This window comes from Spermophilus citellus, assembly GCF_964194105.1.
Source record: "Spermophilus citellus genome assembly, chromosome: 2".
In the NCBI taxonomy this organism is placed as follows: Eukaryota; Metazoa; Chordata; class Mammalia; order Rodentia; family Sciuridae; genus Spermophilus; species Spermophilus citellus.
Window position 1 is genome coordinate 204589030 of NC_138183.1, and position 17833 is coordinate 204606862.

Consider the following 17833-nt stretch of genomic DNA (forward strand, 5'->3'; position numbering starts at 1 on the left):
ACAGGCCCCACCTTGCACAGGGACATCGAATTTACTCCTCTACCCTACTTTTCAATGACTGCCTATATATAAATTGAGTCAGACCACAGGATGCTCTAGGGAATTACATAATAAATCTGGGAAGAGAAGGTTTACTTGCCCCTCAAATGACAAGATTTGTTAAATTACAGAAGCCAAATGCTAGGGATATACATAGGAAGAGACTCCAAGGGTGCAAGATCAGAGAAAGAACATAATTTTAGATTGTGATGACTTGGTTGATATGAGAACACTTACTAGAAATTTTGGAGTCATACTAGTTACTAGTTTGGGTAGCTAGGAGTGTTCTAGATGTGTTCAGTTGATTAATTAAAAACTAGACTCAATTGGTGACTAAAACTGAGTTAGTTGCAGAATTTCTTGGTATGATGTTGAAAACAAATTCCAATGTTTTCAGAAGAAAGCAACATTGAAGTGTTTTTTTTAAGATCATCTACTCCTGTATACCCAAATGGCCTAGAGCACATTTTCTTCATATCATAGCATGAAGAAACAGATTGGTAAGGAAGATACATGAATCCCTAAACATTACTGTAATGGCTGTCCCTTGGGCATAAAGGTTTCATGTGCTAGCATTGAAATGGGCTTTTTAATTTAAGGATGGTGAAGGATCTTGAGGTGGCAGAGGCCAGGTAGCAGAACATAACTGCCATTATCATGTTGTACATGATTACCAAGTAGGGTTAGAATGGTAGATCAAAGTTTTGATCTACAGATCTTTGGTGGTGGCTAATTGATCAGTTTCTAGTACCAGAAAAATAGTTTGGATCTATAATACCCACTAAAAACTCTTGTGTTGAAAGCTTAAAATCCCAATGCAGCAATGTTCAGAAATAGGGCTTATGGAAAGTGATTGGATCATGAGGGCTCTGATCTAATCAATGGGTTGGTTCATTGATAGGTTCCTAATTGAGTGGTCTATTAGGATGTGGGGCCTAGTTGGAGAAAGTATGTCACCATGGGTGTATCCTCAAAGGGTGTCTCTTGTCCCTGGCCCCTTCTCTTAACCCAGTTTCTCTTATTCCTGGCTTTCCATGAGGTAAGCAGCTTTGTTCCACCACCCCTTCCACCATAATGTACTGCCTTACCACAGGTCAAACACAATGAATCCAGTTAACCATGGACTGAAACCTATGAAACTGTAAGCCAAAATAAATCCTTCCTCCTCTAAATTGATTTTCTCAGTTATTTTGTCACAGTGATGGAAAGCTGTGTAACAGGTAGCTCATTAGGACTTAAATATTTATACAAATGAATACTCTAAGCTGGGAAAACAGAGGCCAGACTGTGGATATTATTCAGCGTAAAAGCCCTCAACCATTTTTTAGTCTTGGGAAGTTCAGACCCTGAGGCCCTTCAGTACAGAGTATTCTATATACTTTTAAGAAAGGAGCTTTTGATTATGATATGTAAATCTTTTTCTCAGCCTTCCCTCAAAGGGATATATAGTTATTTGCTAGGGTAAAACCAAACATGGGGAATGGAAACATTTTTCTCTTTAAAGGGATTATTAGGCAATAGTGCTAATCCCTGGTTGCCCAGAATAATATACTCACAAGACTCACTAGAATCTTACTGTATAGTATATCTCATCATCCAGAAGCAGTTGGTCTTAAGAACTCTTAAATGGCCTTTTAAATACCAATGCCAACAGGGAAGGAACACTTTGCAAAATTAGGTGTTGCCCTATCATAGCAAATTAGAGTCTGAGGGCAAATATGGCCCACATCCTGTTTTGTATAGCTTTTAAGAATGGTTTTTACACTTTTCAAGGGTTGTAAACAAAAAAACATGTTATGTGGCCCTTAAGCCTGGAATATTTGCTACCTGGCCCTTTATAGAAAAGAAGTCCTCAAACTTCTCTCCTACAGCATTATGTGTAGGGAACCAATAATCAACATAAAATGCTATTTTTCTTTTATCTGTAATTTATCAGCTGGGAAACCCAGAAGTGAGATGAATACCTCCACTATCGTACCTACTGATCCACTCATAATATGTTTTGCTTTCTATTTCCCACAACTTTGAGCTTTGCCTATTTAAAGGTCTTTGTGTCCAAGGAAGGAATACTCTCCCCAGAGAACCCAAGAATGGTTTTACTTAACTGGAAGTTTTATTCTATTACTTGGTTATTTTGAGCTTTTCATAACATTGGAACAATAGAAGGAAAAACAGGTTACTGCACAGGCTTGATATCAGGGAAATATGATTGCTGCTATACGTTGAGCACAAAGATGAGGAAGTCTTAAGCTCAGGAGATACTTCAGATCATCTCCTTGTATTGCCAGGTACAGTGGCAAATGTTAAAAGGACCACAGGAACCTATTAAAGCAGAACATCAAGAACTCAAAATTTCTCAAGTTTGAGGATCAACACATCACACGGAAACTTTAACCAGCTGAAGATATTGAAAAAAAGAATATGAAGAGATGAAAGGACATAGTAAACTGTGGCACCAAGACAAGTTATGGAAATAAAGATACAATAGTTATTCATTTTCTTTTTTTCTATTTTGCATTTATCTGTGTACATTAATCATTCCCGTTGACTTGTTTTGCATCCTTGTTTACATAAGGCATATTAATAATTTGGTTAATGGTACTGAGCTTATGTTAATCGATTAATTTTGATGATTACACTGTACTTATGTAAGTTGATAACAGGGGAAGCTGGGTGAAAGGTATTTTTGCAACTTTTGTTAGGTGAAAATTTATTTCAAAATAAAGTTTGAAAACCCAGCATAATTGTTATAAAAACATAAAATATAATTTAGAAATACATATTACAAAGTGATGGAATTTTAGATGCAAATTGTAATAAAAAATAGATACACTTATGTAATGCTTGATCATTTTAAAAAATGCAAATGGCATTTTTAAATATAAATTATGCTAGAGTAATACTAAGAATTTTTCTTTTATCACTTATTCAATTATTCCCTCCCCCAAATTCTTGTCTCTCTCTTTAGAACTATGAAAGAGACATTAGTTTCTGGATCTATAGTCTCTAAAATCATATTCCCCCAATCCTTGTTCTTTTTGGAATAATTTTTTCAGCTTACTTTTGCAGTTTTGCTAATTTGCACTTCATCAAAGTTCATTTGCTGTTTCATTCATCTTTTAATTTTTTAATTTTCACAATCTTTAAGTGGTTCTTTTTCATAAGTTAGTTCTCCTTTCATGATGCAACATTCTCACATTCCTCTGGGATAGTCTGTATAAGAATTAAATTAAAATTACATTTAAGGTCCTTAGAACAATGCCTGACACCATACCAGTATGCACTAAATAAATATAATCATAATTTCTAAGATCCTCCTCTGTTTACTCTAATAACTGGTTTCTTGGGTGTTAGTCTTTTGTTTGTTGATTGGTATTACCTTTTCATGATATTAGTCTTCTTTGGGTATTTGGTGTTTTGTTTTTTTTTTTAACCAGGGACTGAACCACTAAGCCACATCCTCAGCCCTTTTTTTGTATTTTATTTAGAGATAGGGTCTTACTGACTTGCTTAGGGCCTTGCTAAATTGTTGAGGCTAGCTTTGAACCTTCTCAGCCTCCCAAACTGCTGGGATTATAAGTGTGCGTCACCGCGCCTGGCTTTTTGTTTTTGTGTTGTTATTTCCTGTTTTATGTACATGATACCATTTCTGTTCAACATAGTTTGCTCTAGTGATTGTAAGGGAAGAATAAAATATAATCTTGGACAGGGTATGCCACTGGCTAGTGTTGTAGGTATGAAGTTAGGTTTCCTTTCCTGGACATAGCCTTCTGGGTTACTGCCTGGCTTATCTGCCCCAACTTTCCAGTCACTGTGCTAGCAAGGGATAAATACCTTTCTGGGGTACCCTTGGTTTTGAAGAGAGTGAATGGGGAAAGAAACCAATTGAACTAGAAGTTTCAAATTCCATTCTCCAACAGTTACCCTTTATTTTAGGACATATGTACTCCCTCCATTCTCACACCCCAACTCCATGTTTCTATCACTGCTGGTCCTGAAGTTTGACTGCTGTTTTGCCAATCAGATCTCATCTGTCCCCTATATTTCAGAAAATACTCAAAATTTCAAATTTGCTAGGAATCAGCTTAGGCTCCAATAATCTTGGACCATGCTAAATTATGTTGTTATATGGGTATATAACAATGAATCCCAGTATTATGTATAATTATAATGTACCAATTACAAATATGGGAAAATAAATACATAAAAGCAACACTGCCCACCCCTGCAAAAAAAAAAAAAAAATCTTGGGCGATACTTTTCTTTTTTTCTTAAAACAACTCAGTGCCATAATAACCTGATACACTCAGATCCATGGTTCAAGTCTCAATGTATTTTTTTTCCTGAACGAATTCTTCATTAACACAGGTCTTTCACTATATTTCTTCTCTGAACTTTATACAGTTCCATGTATACATCTTTATTGTTATTTACAAATTTTTATGTTCTTCCCCATTCAAAGGTGAATAAAATTAACAAAAAGATATGCTCCCCAAAGGCCCATTAGTAATACTGGTGTGGCTACCAAGTTGTTTCCTTTACATAATCTTGCTGAGAAGTAATTTCTTTGTATACTTTCTTAAAAATGAAAATTCTATATTGCCAAAATGTGGAAGTTATTATACAGACCAAGAATAAAAATGGTTTACCTTGACCTATCTATAAAGAAAATTAGGATGAACTATCCTATGAAAAACAATTAGAATGCAGATGGCTTATTCTATCCTTGAGAAAAAGACTTGTAACATTTTAGAAGAATTCTAGGAAAGTTTATTCTAGGAAACTTTATGCTGACAGAACATCATTCCTATGTATTTACCAGAAGAACAGATGAAAAATAAAATAAATAGATGGAAACACTGTGGGTTTTGTTGGCAGATTATGACATGAAATCCCAGGTTTGCTACTCATTAGCTTTGTAAAACTGGATCAGCAATTTGTACATTCTCAGCCTGTAGGAGATGCCTTCTAAAATGGCTCACAATGACTTCTGCCCCCTGGTATTCATGCCTTTGTGCAATACACTCCCTCCTAATATGGGTTAGATACTGTGCTTTTTTTGTGTGTGGTGCTGGTGTTTGAACCAGGGCCTTGTGCATGCTAGGCAAGCACTCTACCAACTGAGCTATATCCCAGCCCTGTGACTTACTTTTAATGAATAGCATATAACAAAACTGATGGCATGTCAACTCCAAAATTAGGTTACAAAAGATTGACTTCAGTCTGACATTATTCGACTTGCTCAATTTGATAAAGCCAGCTGAGATGTTGTGAGCTGCCTACAGAAGTCCATGTGTCAAGGAATTTCCAACAACTTGTGAGAAACTAAATCTTGTGGGCAGGAGTGAGCTTAGAAGAACATCCTTTGTTAGTGGAGCCTTGAAATAACTGCACTTCTGGCCAACACTTTCATAATGGCTCGTGAGACTATGAAGCAAAATCTGAACTAAGCTGCATCTGATTCCTGACCTATAGAAACTATGAGATAATAACTGTTGATGATTCAAAGTCACTAGGTTTTAGGGTAATTTGTTATGTAATAGATGACTAAAGCCTTAGTTTTCTTATCTCTAAAATGGGGCTGATAGCCTACTGTGGGGAGCCACTCTGAATGACTCATGCTTTCCATCCTGAAGCGAGAGGCTTTGACTGGTCACTACATTTTTTTAAAATAATTTTTTAATATTTATTTTTTAGTTTTCGGCAGACACAACATCTTTGTTTGTATGTGGTGCTGAGGATCGAACCCAGGCTGCACGCATGCCAGGCGAGCACGCTACCGCTTGAGCCACATCCCCAGCCCCATGGTCACTACATTTTGTAGTGACCTGAACATTGTCACAGTTCAGGAAGTTGAGGGCGTGTCTTCAGATGTAGTCATGTCACCCATGGGGTTCAGCTACACTCACCTATCCCTTTGTAATACCACCCCTTTGCCCTGTTTGGGATAGAATGTTTCATGGAAATGCCCTTTGTGTGTCCCCTTCTCTTGCTCTGGCTTTGGGTGTGGCCTTCCTAGATGTCAGTCAACCTGCTGACAGCAGACATCATGAAGCTAGACTCAGCCCCCTGAAACCTGACCCCTTGCCTCATTTGAATGGTTTCTCCTCAATAAAAGGGTTCAGCATGTGCTCTTTCTGTGGACCCTTAAGGTCAGAGGAGCTGTCACAGGACCCAAAGAAAAAGATATCTCTGTCTCTTGTGTGATTATTTCACACAGCCCAGTTCACCTGGAGTGACCCTGAGTGTTTTAGTCGTGAGGAATGTGACAGCCTACCTCATAGAGTGCTGTCATAATTAAATGATATCTGGCACCCAATATATGGTCAAAAAGAAAAAAGGATATTATTAACCAAGTTAATAGGATCTCTACCAGGCAATGTTGTGTTATAACACTGTTGGTATTAAAATAATGATTTTTAGTAATGAGATAGCACATTACATAATAATTTTACATAATAGGATTTCTTGTCTCAGAGAAGGCCTGTGAGTAAAACAGAATAAAATATTCTTAAAACAGATGAAGAAACTTAAGCAATGAAGATACTTCAGTACCTTGTACAAGTCTCTACAATTAGAAAGTATGAGAGCTGAGATTCAATCCTAGACCTTTTCACATCACTGTAATGCTGACATTTGACATTTTAGCAAACAACTATTAGGTATCAGACATTATTCTAGGCCCGGAGAATACAGAGGCAAAGAAATTCGACATCCCTGCCCTCTTGAAGCTTATATTTGCTTTTATACTCTATTATAAAATTGGAAAAATGAATTTAAACATCATTAATTAAATCTTTCTTATGTGTAGTATGGATGTTTTTGGATATTTAATAATGCAGAAATGCATTACTCTATCATCAACTTTGTCTTGATTTGAGTCCATTTCGCTCACAGTGATATTACATAAGACAGAGGCATGGCTGGGTTTCAGTAATTCACTGGCTAAATTCAAGACCACTATATTAAGATGATTTTGCCTATGGTAGTAGGAAACCCAACTTAAATTTTCTTAATAAAGGGCATTTACTGCCTATGTAACAACAACAACAAAAAAATAAAGGCAAGGCAGTGACCGATTGTTCTGGTATCTCATTAATTTTTTGGGTTGCCCTCTTATGCGTTGGCTTTATCCATAGGCTGGCAGCTAGGGAGCTGCAATATTCCAGCTCTTACATACATAGGATATTTATCTCTTCCTCAGAATGAAGAAACACCTTTTGAAAGCCCCCCCTAAATTGTCCTTGCTTTTTACTGGCCTGTATTAGGTCACTTGCTATTCCTGTGACCAGAGCAATACAATACCTTATTAGGCTTATCCAGGTTCTGAACAATTTTCTGTAAGGGCAATGGCATATACTCATCAACGTTTAACAGGGGCTATAAGCCAAGAATGGATCATGAAATTAATTTCTGGGTCCTAACCATCATTTAAAAAGTTACATATAGTATGTAAAATTCGAAATTAAACGTAAGGTTAGTTGTTTATTATTAGTGTACATGCACACACTTGGGTCATAATGTAGTGTTTCTTTTTGTGGATTATGATAAACAACCAGTTTGAAACTACTGCCTCAAGGGTCTCATGCTCTACTGACTGAGCTAGCTGGGCCTAATGAAATGTTTGTTTCCTCTTCAATATTTTCTAAATCTAAAAAGTATGTCTCCCTTCCAAAAGTTCATCTTTCTTTCCATCCAGTAAGTATGCATGATGATGCAATTTACAAATTTTCTCTTTTGGCTAATAGAAAGTGTTATGATAAGACTGAAAAAGCTTGTTTTATAAGAAAGTTCTGTTTCAAATAACTGAGCATGTATCATCACTGTAATCTTCAGTTGTAAAAATATTGATCTTATGGATAAAAACTTTTAAGAGTTCATTCTAGTTCAATCCCTTTCGTTTACTAAATGAAGAAACTAAGGCCTAGAGAGGGAAATGAACTTATCTAAGGCATTAATTAGTTGCAGAATACAAATCTCTTGACACCCACTTTAGAATTCTTTCCATTGTACTCATTAACAGTTATACCAACTTTAAAAAACGAAATAAGCATAGATAAGTTCCAGAGGTACTTAGGTTTACATAGCTGATGGATTCTTGGCAACAGGGGAGATTAAATAAATGTTGACTTTGAAATCCATGATAGACAAAGTCTAGTTAATCACTGCCTTTTCTGTTTAAGTAAAGCTAGGGGTCATGTTAATTTTCATAATAAAGTATGAATTATATTTCAGCTTAATACTTTACTTTTTAAGCTAAGATATAAAATTCACTAAGTACCTTTCACGATTAGATATTTGTGAAGTTTTACAAATGACCCAAAGAAGCCTTAGCTACCGAGAGCTTATGAGTGTTATTATTATTATGTGCAGTGGGGTAAAGAAAGTTGAACAAAAAAAAAAAAACATATTCATTAAAGCCAATTACTTGAAATACAGGGAATAAGGTTAGAGTCCTTTGGGCTTGGGCACATCAGAACTTTACTGTTTCATTGATAGGCAAGGAGGGTAGCTATCACTTGAGGGTGCCTCAAGAATATCAGTTAGACCCAAATAGCTCTTCTATTATTCAGTGAAATGTCTCTCGTTTCTTCTTTAATAGTAGTTCTTTTTTGTGTGAAAGGTTTTCAGAGAATTCCTGCTAGCTCCAGTTAGAAGCTCTAGTGTCAGTCTTGGGGATGCTGTCTGGCAGAAGGGTAACCAAAGGACTGTTAGTAGGATGGCAGTGCTGCTTACTCTGCTTTTTATAGAAGAGAAAGCCAATTCTGAAGGGCAGGTTATGTTAAACATAACCTGAAAAGAATATTGTTTCTGGATTCTATCATGGTAACTATACTAGGTTAATTTAGATAGTTGCTGTCAGGAAGTAGACTTACCTATCATACAGCAGGTACCAGACCCACCTTTAGGTGCTAAAACCCTGTTCTTACTAGCCTCACAACCCATAGGAAAGTCCTGGTAAATTATAAACAAGTGGAATTGGCATCAAAGTTGGGTAGCATCAGCAATATCTAGTAATAGATGACAGGATCCCAACTGTGAAATTGGATTTAAGTGTAGGAATCTATAGATTCCCAGAGGAGGATGTTAGAAGAAAAAGGCTGGAACATAAGAGAGCTCATCTTAAGAGGATGACATCCTGAATAGAGGATACTGCCTATCTAATCAAGAGCTCAGGTTCCGCAGTTGCATGGAGTCTAGTGATCAGACTTCAGGTCTGAGCCAGACAGACATGGCACTGAACAAACTTCTCAATCTAGGGCATATTTAATTCTGGAGTTAGTACATAAACAGTATTGTATGTATGAGCAGTTATGATGTGCCTTTCTGGGGAATTTACTTGATAGCAATTTAATCCATATTCTTACATGAAAATAGGCACTCATATAATTTATACATGACATTCATGTCTATCAAAAATTAGACAGCTAATTTTGGATGAATTCAGAAGAAAACAGATTTCAAAAAAAATCCAGATTTTAGTAAGGAGTTTTAGGTTATACACCTAAGTCACTCTTTGATGGTATCAGAAAAGTCTGCAAGGTAATGACTGAAAAAAATTCCATCTTTGGAAAGACTTATTTTAAACTAAATTTCACTTACTGTGTGACCTTGGGTAAGTTCAAAATTACCTAAATCCCAAGGATTGTAAAGATTACTGATAATATATATACAAAGCCCCTACTAAAGCACCTGACAATAAAAAGGTATTTAATAAGGTGACAGGGAAAAAGCCTGGGCTAGAAATGTTTAATCTTATTGCCTTGGTCAGGATAGGTCCTATGGCCAGGGAAACTGTTGAGTCTCTAGAGAATAAAAACTCAGAAGGGTGAAGTGAGTCAAATTTAACTGGAACATAGTTAGATGTGGTGGAGAAGTAACATAAGTTGTACACTTACTCCTGATCGCCCACTGTAGGAGTTTTATATATAGTCTCATCCAATCTTCATAATAATCTTCAAAAGAGACAATTATATCCTTACAGATAACTGAGGTTCAAGAAAGTTCAGAATGGTGTAGTCAGCTGGTTAAATAGTGGAGTAGGCGAGGTTTCAATAAGAGAGGTTAAATAAATAATGGCTCTTGACCACAGGAGCAACACAAAATATTTAACATTCAGATGGTGGACCTGTGTTGTATCATGTGATAGGGGAAAAGTAGTCCAGACAGCAGGAGCCTTTTATAGTATTACAAGAATAAACTGATAAAGAGTTAAAGTTTAATCATCCTCAAGTACTATTCAGAAAAGTCTCATTAATTTAGAATACAGTATATGGAATTTGTAATAATCTATTTGGAACTGGAAACAAAATATCTGAAAATATTCTCCCTACTTCTTTTCCTCTTCCTCAACAGTGCAGCTTGAATCACATAACTATGACATTCTTCAGTGACTTCTGCATAATGACCACACCAAATTCTAGTTAACAGAATAACTGAAAACAAAAACAAAACTAGAGTAGCACTGCATACTGAAAAGCAAATAGGAGTCTATCAGAAAGCAAGATGGAGATGAAATAGTTTTTTTAGACCTGAAAACATGCAACAGTGTGATTTGTTTAAAGAGTGGCAAGATGTTCCATGGGGCTAGAGAGTTGCAAGGAAAGCATGGCTAGAAAAATGGGTAGGGATGAGATAGATCCTGAGGAGGTATGTTATTATGAGGAACTGGAATTTTATCTTGTGGACCATCATTTCCCAGTTAAGATCTGAGATATCCTTGAGATCACAATGTAAAAAAAAAAAAAAAAAAAAAAAAAAAAAAAATGCCAACAAGTACGTTTATTTTTTTGATTCTTTAGTTTTCTTAACATCTATGCAGTATAAAAAATCTTGAATAACTTCATTTAAAATCTCAAATACTAGAGATGAAGTAAATCATCTTTTATTTTCATGTTACATTTGGTTATCAAGGGACATGCAAAACCTTCCAATTTTAATGAGAACAGTGTTTTTGTGTCTTTTTATCACATATCCGTTTAATATTAGGTGTAATATTACTAAGTCGGATCCGCATGTGAGGTGCAGCATCAAGTCTTTTCCTATATTTTGTTTTTGTTGCAGCATAATATGAAAACCCTGTTTCACACAGGTGCATTGTTGCAAAAGGAAGAAGTACACGAACTGCACGCCTTGCAATGCTTGGATATTCTTGAATTAGGCTACTCCAAAAATCATTTAGTGAAAGTTCACTGAAATTTTGTTTCACCTGAGAATCAGATGTTAAATCAATTAGGCTCTCATAATCTCGTGCTACTAATGAAGTTGGTTTAACAGTTACTGTAAATGGATTTCTAACCCAAGCATTATTGTCATTTGTTACAGGAAAATATTTTAGAAGAGCAGAGCGCAAACCCCTTAGGTGCTGTACAATGGCACTGCAAATATCTTTATCAACTGTAGAATTAATTTCAGTCAAAAAGTCACTGAGCGTAGGAAAACAATCAAAGTTTTCTTCTTCTACAGATGAGGCCCAAAATTCTAATTTTCTTAACAATGATGACATTTTATCAAACACTGTAAAAACTGTCACATTTTTCCCTTGCATTGACAGATTAACCTCATTTAATTTAGTAAAAATATCTGCAAGATATGCAAGTCTTAGCAGCCAGGATGAATTTGTTATACAATCAGATAGTCGAAAAGCAGAATCCATGAAAACCAGTAGTTCACGCCGAAGCTCAAAAAGTCTTACAAGAACTTTACCTCGCGAAAGCCACCTTACCTCTGTATTTAGAAGAAGTGCTGTGTGCTGAGCACCCATTTCTTCACATAAAATTTTTAGTAGTCTGGATTGATGTGGTCGAGCTTTAATATAATTGATGATTTGTACTGCTTGATCTAGCACATTTTTTAGAGATGTAGGCATTACTTTAACTGCTAGTGCATGTCGATATAATAGGCAGTGACTACTAGTGCTTTCAGGAGCCACATATTTTATCAAGGTGACAGCCTCAGCAATTTTCCCGTCTACTGCCCTAGAAGCATCACTACAAACATCGACACATTTTTCCCATTCAATTTCATGTTTTTGCATAAAACTGTTGATGCAGTTGAATATTTCTTCACCAGTAGCATTACTTTGCAAAGATTCACATAAAAGTAAGTCTTCCTCAATAGACTTATTAAACCTATAACGAATAAACACAAGCAGCACAGCAAGTCCTGAAACATCAGCTGATTCATCTAGTTGTAGTGAAAACCCATCACATATTTTCAGTCTACAAACAAGCTCTTCTTCGATATCAGCAGCCAGATCCTTAATTCTTCGAGCAACAGTACTGTTTGATAGTTGTACTGCATCTATTTTTTTACTATATTGTTCGTCAAACATTCGCATCACTACATCTTTTGCACAAGGTTTGATAAGCAATTCTCCAATAGTATGAGCCTCTCCACTCAGGGCTATATGGTAACTTACATTGTATGATGCCTCTGTAGCACTTTCATTATCTGTATTGACAATTTTAGGTGCTGGGGGTTTATTATTTTCAGGTGAATCAAGATGCTGCTTGAAAAAGCTTATATCTTTGTCTTTATATGCGGCATGTTTAGTTTCCAAATGTCTTCGAAGCTTACTAGGAGCTAAAGAGCTATTTGATAAAATTTTTTTACATAATACACACTGAGCATGAGGCGCATCTCTATTTCCAAAGTAAGTAAATCCAAAAGACAAATAACTTTCATCATATTTTCTTCTTTTTGGTTTTTTACTAAATGTTATTTTGTTGGAATTAGACATAAATTTGACCCTGGAAAGCTCACCTTCTGATTTTTTAGAAACCGAAGGCTGCAACTGTTCATCTTCATTTTGTAATATTCCAACCTTTTGATCATTTGATTCAGATACAATTTGGTAACAAAAAGATTCTACTTCTTGTTTAAGATTTCCTTGTTTCAGCAAAAGATCCATGGGCAATGAATTTGTGGTACAAAACATGGTTAATTTAGAATAAACATTGAGTATCACAAATGTGTTGAAATTATAAGACAGGATACAAAGAGGACGAGAGATGATACACAGTAACACATCAGTTAATTTGTAAATGCTGCCTATGCATCAATGCGCAGATGGAACATCACACGTTCGTTTATCAGGTGATCTCTCATGCGACTTCCTGGTGCTCTCAGGTATGGCACACCTTTCTTAAAAGGTAGATTATCACATAAAAATAAAAGCTATAGAAATGAGTTTAGTAGTATTAAACTTATATTTAAATAAATTTACATTAAAATAAACTTTAAAATTATTGCTAGTAGCAATCTTTTTATCAAAACACTTGGAATATTAACATGCTATAAAAAGCCTGAGGATCGTTGAACAAAGATATAATAGTTAATAAGATTATTTCTAAGGTTGGTGAACATTTTGGAAAGGGCTGCATAGTAAATATTTTTGGTTTTGTGGGCCATCATCTTTGTTGTACTACTCAACTCCCTAACTGTAGCATGACTGCAGCCATAACCAATACACAAAAGAATGGGCATGGGTGTGTTCCAATAAAACTTTATGTTCAAGAACAGAGAGCACAGGCCATAATTTACCAATCCCATCTCATGGTTTATCTTGGAATCTCTTTAGTTTTACTAATGGCCTTAGATGTACTAAGTGTTGATATAATCATACATCCAAAGTCTCTCTTTAGGGCTGGCAAAAATTCTCATGAGCTATATTAAAAACATTCACTGTTCAGGGCTGGGGTTGTGGCTCAGTGGTTGAGTACTTGCCTGGCACGTGTGAGGCACTGACTGGGTTTGATCCTTGGCACAACATAAAAATAAATAAAGGCATTGTGTCTATCTACAACTTAAAGCAAAACAAAAAACACTGTTGAAAGCATTGCAAGACAGAGTTCTACTGTATCCTGTATATTACGTGTTCACAATGAACTATAGACCAAAAATTAGGTATTATTTCTCTGGACTTAAAAAATTACATATATGTTTACATTATCCAACTTAGGACTCAAAGTAATATGTGTGTGTGTGTGTATATGTGTGTGTATGTATATATGTATATGTGTGTGTGTGTGTATATATATATACATATATATATATATATATATTTTTTTTTTTTTTATGGATACAATATCTTTATTTATTTTTATGTGGTGCTGAGGATTAAACCCAGTGCCTCCTATGTGCAAGACAAGCCCTCTACCACTGAGTTACAACTCCAGCCCCCAAAGTAATGTATATTTTTATTGATTATTCTGGATTCCATTATACTATAGGTGAAAACCCAACTAGGAACTAAAGAAAACATAAACTCTCATTTTAAAAGGTTTCTTCTCATATAATAAAAAGCATAATTAAAAGAGTAATACAAACTTAAGAACCTCTAATAAATAAGTTAAACTTTGTAACTTAAAACATACAAATTGTGTCTATAAAAATGCACCTACTTTTGATTTAAACTTTATAATCTTGGTCACAGAATAAGCCTTATAATCTCATGTTAGATCCTGAATCAAAATGCTAGTGGGTAAGATACCTGAAATGAGGAGTACTCCCTTCTGCAATCACGCTCTCCACCTTGGCAGCTTGAAATGTAGACTCTTCAAAAGAATAAAATTAAGGTATGGGGTGGAAAGGGGAGTAACCAAAAGCCTAAAATGAGAAAAATTAAAATTAGACATTGCAACAAGCAGAATTAACTACAAACTTCTAAGATGAGCATTCATCACAATAAATTTTAGATCTAGGCAGTACTAACGGTTCTTCACTGCAATGTTGCTCTTGGACTGAAACAGAAGATGCCTAGCATCTAGCAAAGTAAAACTGTGAATATTTTCATCTTCTTTAATACTGTGGCAATTTCACCGCTTTGAAATGCTTCCCTACCCACTGACTTCAAAAAAATACATCAAAAACAAAACCACCAGCTGGAGATATAACTCAATTGGTAGAGTGCTATCCTAGCATGCATAAGGCCCTGGGTTCAATCTCCAGCACCACCAAAAAACAAAAACAAACAAAAAACAGCCCCCCCCCAAAAAAAAAACCAAAAAACCTAGGAAAACTGAACTCAAGCAAAGCCTCTTCTTAATGTCTCTAAAATGAAGCACCAAATCTAACATGGAATTATACACAGAAGTGTTATATGAAATATACCTTTGGCTACAATTAGTTTTGTCCCCTCAACAAGCAATTTCTCAAGGCTATTAAGGTTTATTGAGCAATCATTATTTACTATGTGCAAGTAGCTGTGCTCAAATTCTAATACAGATCAGTTTGTCTAATCCTCAAACGAGAGCCAGGGGCTATTAACTCCACTTTATCAACAAGGAGGAGTTAAGTATCTACTAAGTTAACACATCTTCTAAGAACCAAGAACAAAGTCCCAAAAGTTTGACTACATAGCCCACATGCCTAGCTTGTTCTTTTAATTCCCCAAGCACCAAAAAAAAAAAAAAAAAAAAAAAAAAAAAAAGGACCAGGAGTTGGGCTATAACTGCCAGGAAGTCAACAGCTGGAAACTGGCAGCAGCACAAAAATCCTATTTCTTATTGAAAATAAAAGCGCAGATTCTTTCAGTTTCAATTTGGATTTAGCCAGAGACCTCCGTGGAGCGGCGGGGTTATCTGGGGTTAGGATGCCTCTCCCTCGCCGTCAGAAGACACCCAAGAGCACGAAGCCTCGTTTTCATAGGAGGGCCTCATCCCTAGCTCTACAGAGGGGCTTCCCCAAAGCACCAGAGGACAAAGAATCTCTACTCCCTTGAGGAAAGTTTTCATTCCACTCCCTGAAAAGGTGGGAAAACGTCTCTCTTCCTCTGACTAGACTAAACTGACAGGTAAGGCACCCTGTCGCATCCACCCGCAGGCGGTTCCAGCTGTGAACACCCCCCTCGGGGCAGGAGAGCAGGCCAATCACAAAGGCTAGGCTGGAGTGCGTAAGGGCAGCTCTGCCGGCACCTACGTGCTTTTCTACACAGTTACCTCGACGTGTGGCCGGGCCAGCCACCCTCGGCGCCTCCCTGTCACAGGTGCGCGCAGCCCGCAGACCACCCCGTCTGGGGGCGTGCTTCCTGTCCCTGCGCACCCTCGCCTCAGGACTTCTCTTGCGTCCCTGACGGTCGCCTCCGCTAACGACCACATGAATTCGTTTCAGCATCCAACGCCTTCCCTCTACTGCCTCTCCACCTGCGTTGGAGAGAACGGCCTTGGCCGCGGCTGGGCTGCACAGCAGCGCCGCGGTCCCCAGCTGTGCCTGCGACCGCCATTTTAGACAGCTCAAGGCAGCGGCCATTTCAGAGCGCGCCGTTCAGCCGCGGTTGGCGCCTCTGCTTCTCACCTTCACCGTGGCCTGAAGGGGGTCAAGAGCCAGTCGTCGCGGACTGGAGGGAGGAGGGAGGGGGAGGGGGGCAAAAAACAAAACAGAGGAAAGAAGGATGCGGGGACGGGGTGATGCTCTCAGATCAGGTATACCGCCTATGCCACCTCCATAGAGATCCGATTCGCTGCTGGCGCGGTCCTGGTCTGAAGATAAATTTAGCACTCTAGAGCAGCCGAACCCTAAGGTCTCCAGGAGCGACTCCGCCGCTGCCCAATCAGCGGCAGAGTTTCTCCCCGTCACCAATCCGCGCTGAGCAGCGGGGCGGGACTAACGGAAAGGACCAGGCTGGGTTGCGTCGCTACCCGGCCAACGCTGGGATGGTGAGATAGCGGTGCGGCCGGGCGTGAAGCGATTGTTCTCAAACTTCCCTGGCCTGCGGACGGCTCGAGCTCTAGTTTAAAATGCAGATTCCAGGGTGCAGCCAGATAGAGTTGATGACCTGTCGGACTGGAGCGGCCGGGAATCTGCATTTTCATCGGCCTGAGTCGGGGTGATTAGTATGGATCTGCTGCGGCCCCGGGAGCGCGCAGGTCTTCTCCACCGCTTTGTTCCCCCAGGCCGCGCCCCAGGCCCCTGACGTGCGCCCGCTGTCTTTTTACCTTGCTTTCCCGCAGGAATCTGGGAAGAAACTCCCCTGCTCGCTCCTCGGCCCCACACCCGACATCGGCGTGTCGGGCCCGGGCACAGCCGAGACAGAATGGCGGGGAGGCCCAGGTGGGCTCGGGCCTCGGGGTACTGTCCCGCTGTCCACTGTCCGCACCTCCCACTAGCGGCCGACCCTCCCTGGAATTCTCATTTTGCGGGCTGCTCTCCCGTTTTAAAAAACAGCATCGCCAAAGGCTACAGGCTGCCCTTACATTTTCTGGGAGATTCTTGGAGCCTTGGAGCCTTTCCCAAATTGGCCTCTGGAAACGAATATGGGTGGGGTTGGTAAAGTACAGTAGTGTTAACTGTGGGTCCCGTTTGCAGTATTTTAAGCTTTTGAGGCTCCATGGAAATGACTTAATGAAAATTGGATCATAATTTTAAACACTACCTACGAGACAAAATAGTCCTAACTTGGGGTCAAAAGCTAGGGCAGCTTCTGTTTTTCTTAATGTACTTTTTTGATATGTGATCGAACATTTTAGGTGCTGAAAGGGGCCTAACCCTAAACACAATTTTCAGAACTGCGTGGATTATTTCCTAGGATTGACATTTAGTTCCATATGTTTTAAAGGCCTTTTCAACATGTTCATCTTGCTCTGCAGTAGGCTGTCCATCTGTTATCATTATTATTTTAAAATTCCTTTTAAATTGATTCCATTTTAATGGAGATGATTTTTGGGAAGGGGGCATTGTTTTACTTCGAAAGAATCTAATTTTGCCATTCCAGGTGTTATATAGCTTCAGAACAATATTGGAATGCTATATTTTTGTGTTTTATATTTTAAAAAGCCCTTTAGGTGTATGCTCC

The 17833-nt window shown here is 38.0% G+C and overlaps 1 protein-coding gene across 3 annotated transcripts; it reads right to left on the reverse strand.

Annotated features, from left to right (window-relative positions):
- Window positions 1-559: 559 nt before the first annotated feature.
- ZBED5 (zinc finger BED-type containing 5) lies at window positions 560-17560 on the reverse strand. Of its 3 annotated transcripts, none has more exons than XR_014020676.1 (3): window positions 16336-17416; window positions 14534-14649; window positions 560-3252 (listed from the first exon to the last, which is right to left on the reverse strand). XR_014020676.1 is itself a non-coding variant. In XM_081282427.1 (3 exons), the coding sequence occupies exon 3, from the start codon at window positions 12977-12979 to the stop codon at window positions 10976-10978; it is 2004 nt and encodes a 667-aa protein (XP_081138553.1). In that variant the 5' UTR covers window positions 12980-13185; window positions 14534-14649; window positions 16336-17560; the 3' UTR covers window positions 10900-10975. The 3 variants fall into 3 exon arrangements, 2 of the variants coding, with proteins under 2 accessions (XP_081138553.1, XP_081138554.1); XM_081282427.1 differs by lacking the exon at window positions 560-3252 and adding an exon at window positions 10900-13185 and having other exon boundaries at window positions 16336-17560; XM_081282428.1 differs by lacking the exon at window positions 560-3252 and adding an exon at window positions 10900-13218 and having other exon boundaries at window positions 16336-17560.
- Window positions 17561-17833: the final 273 nt, after the last annotated feature.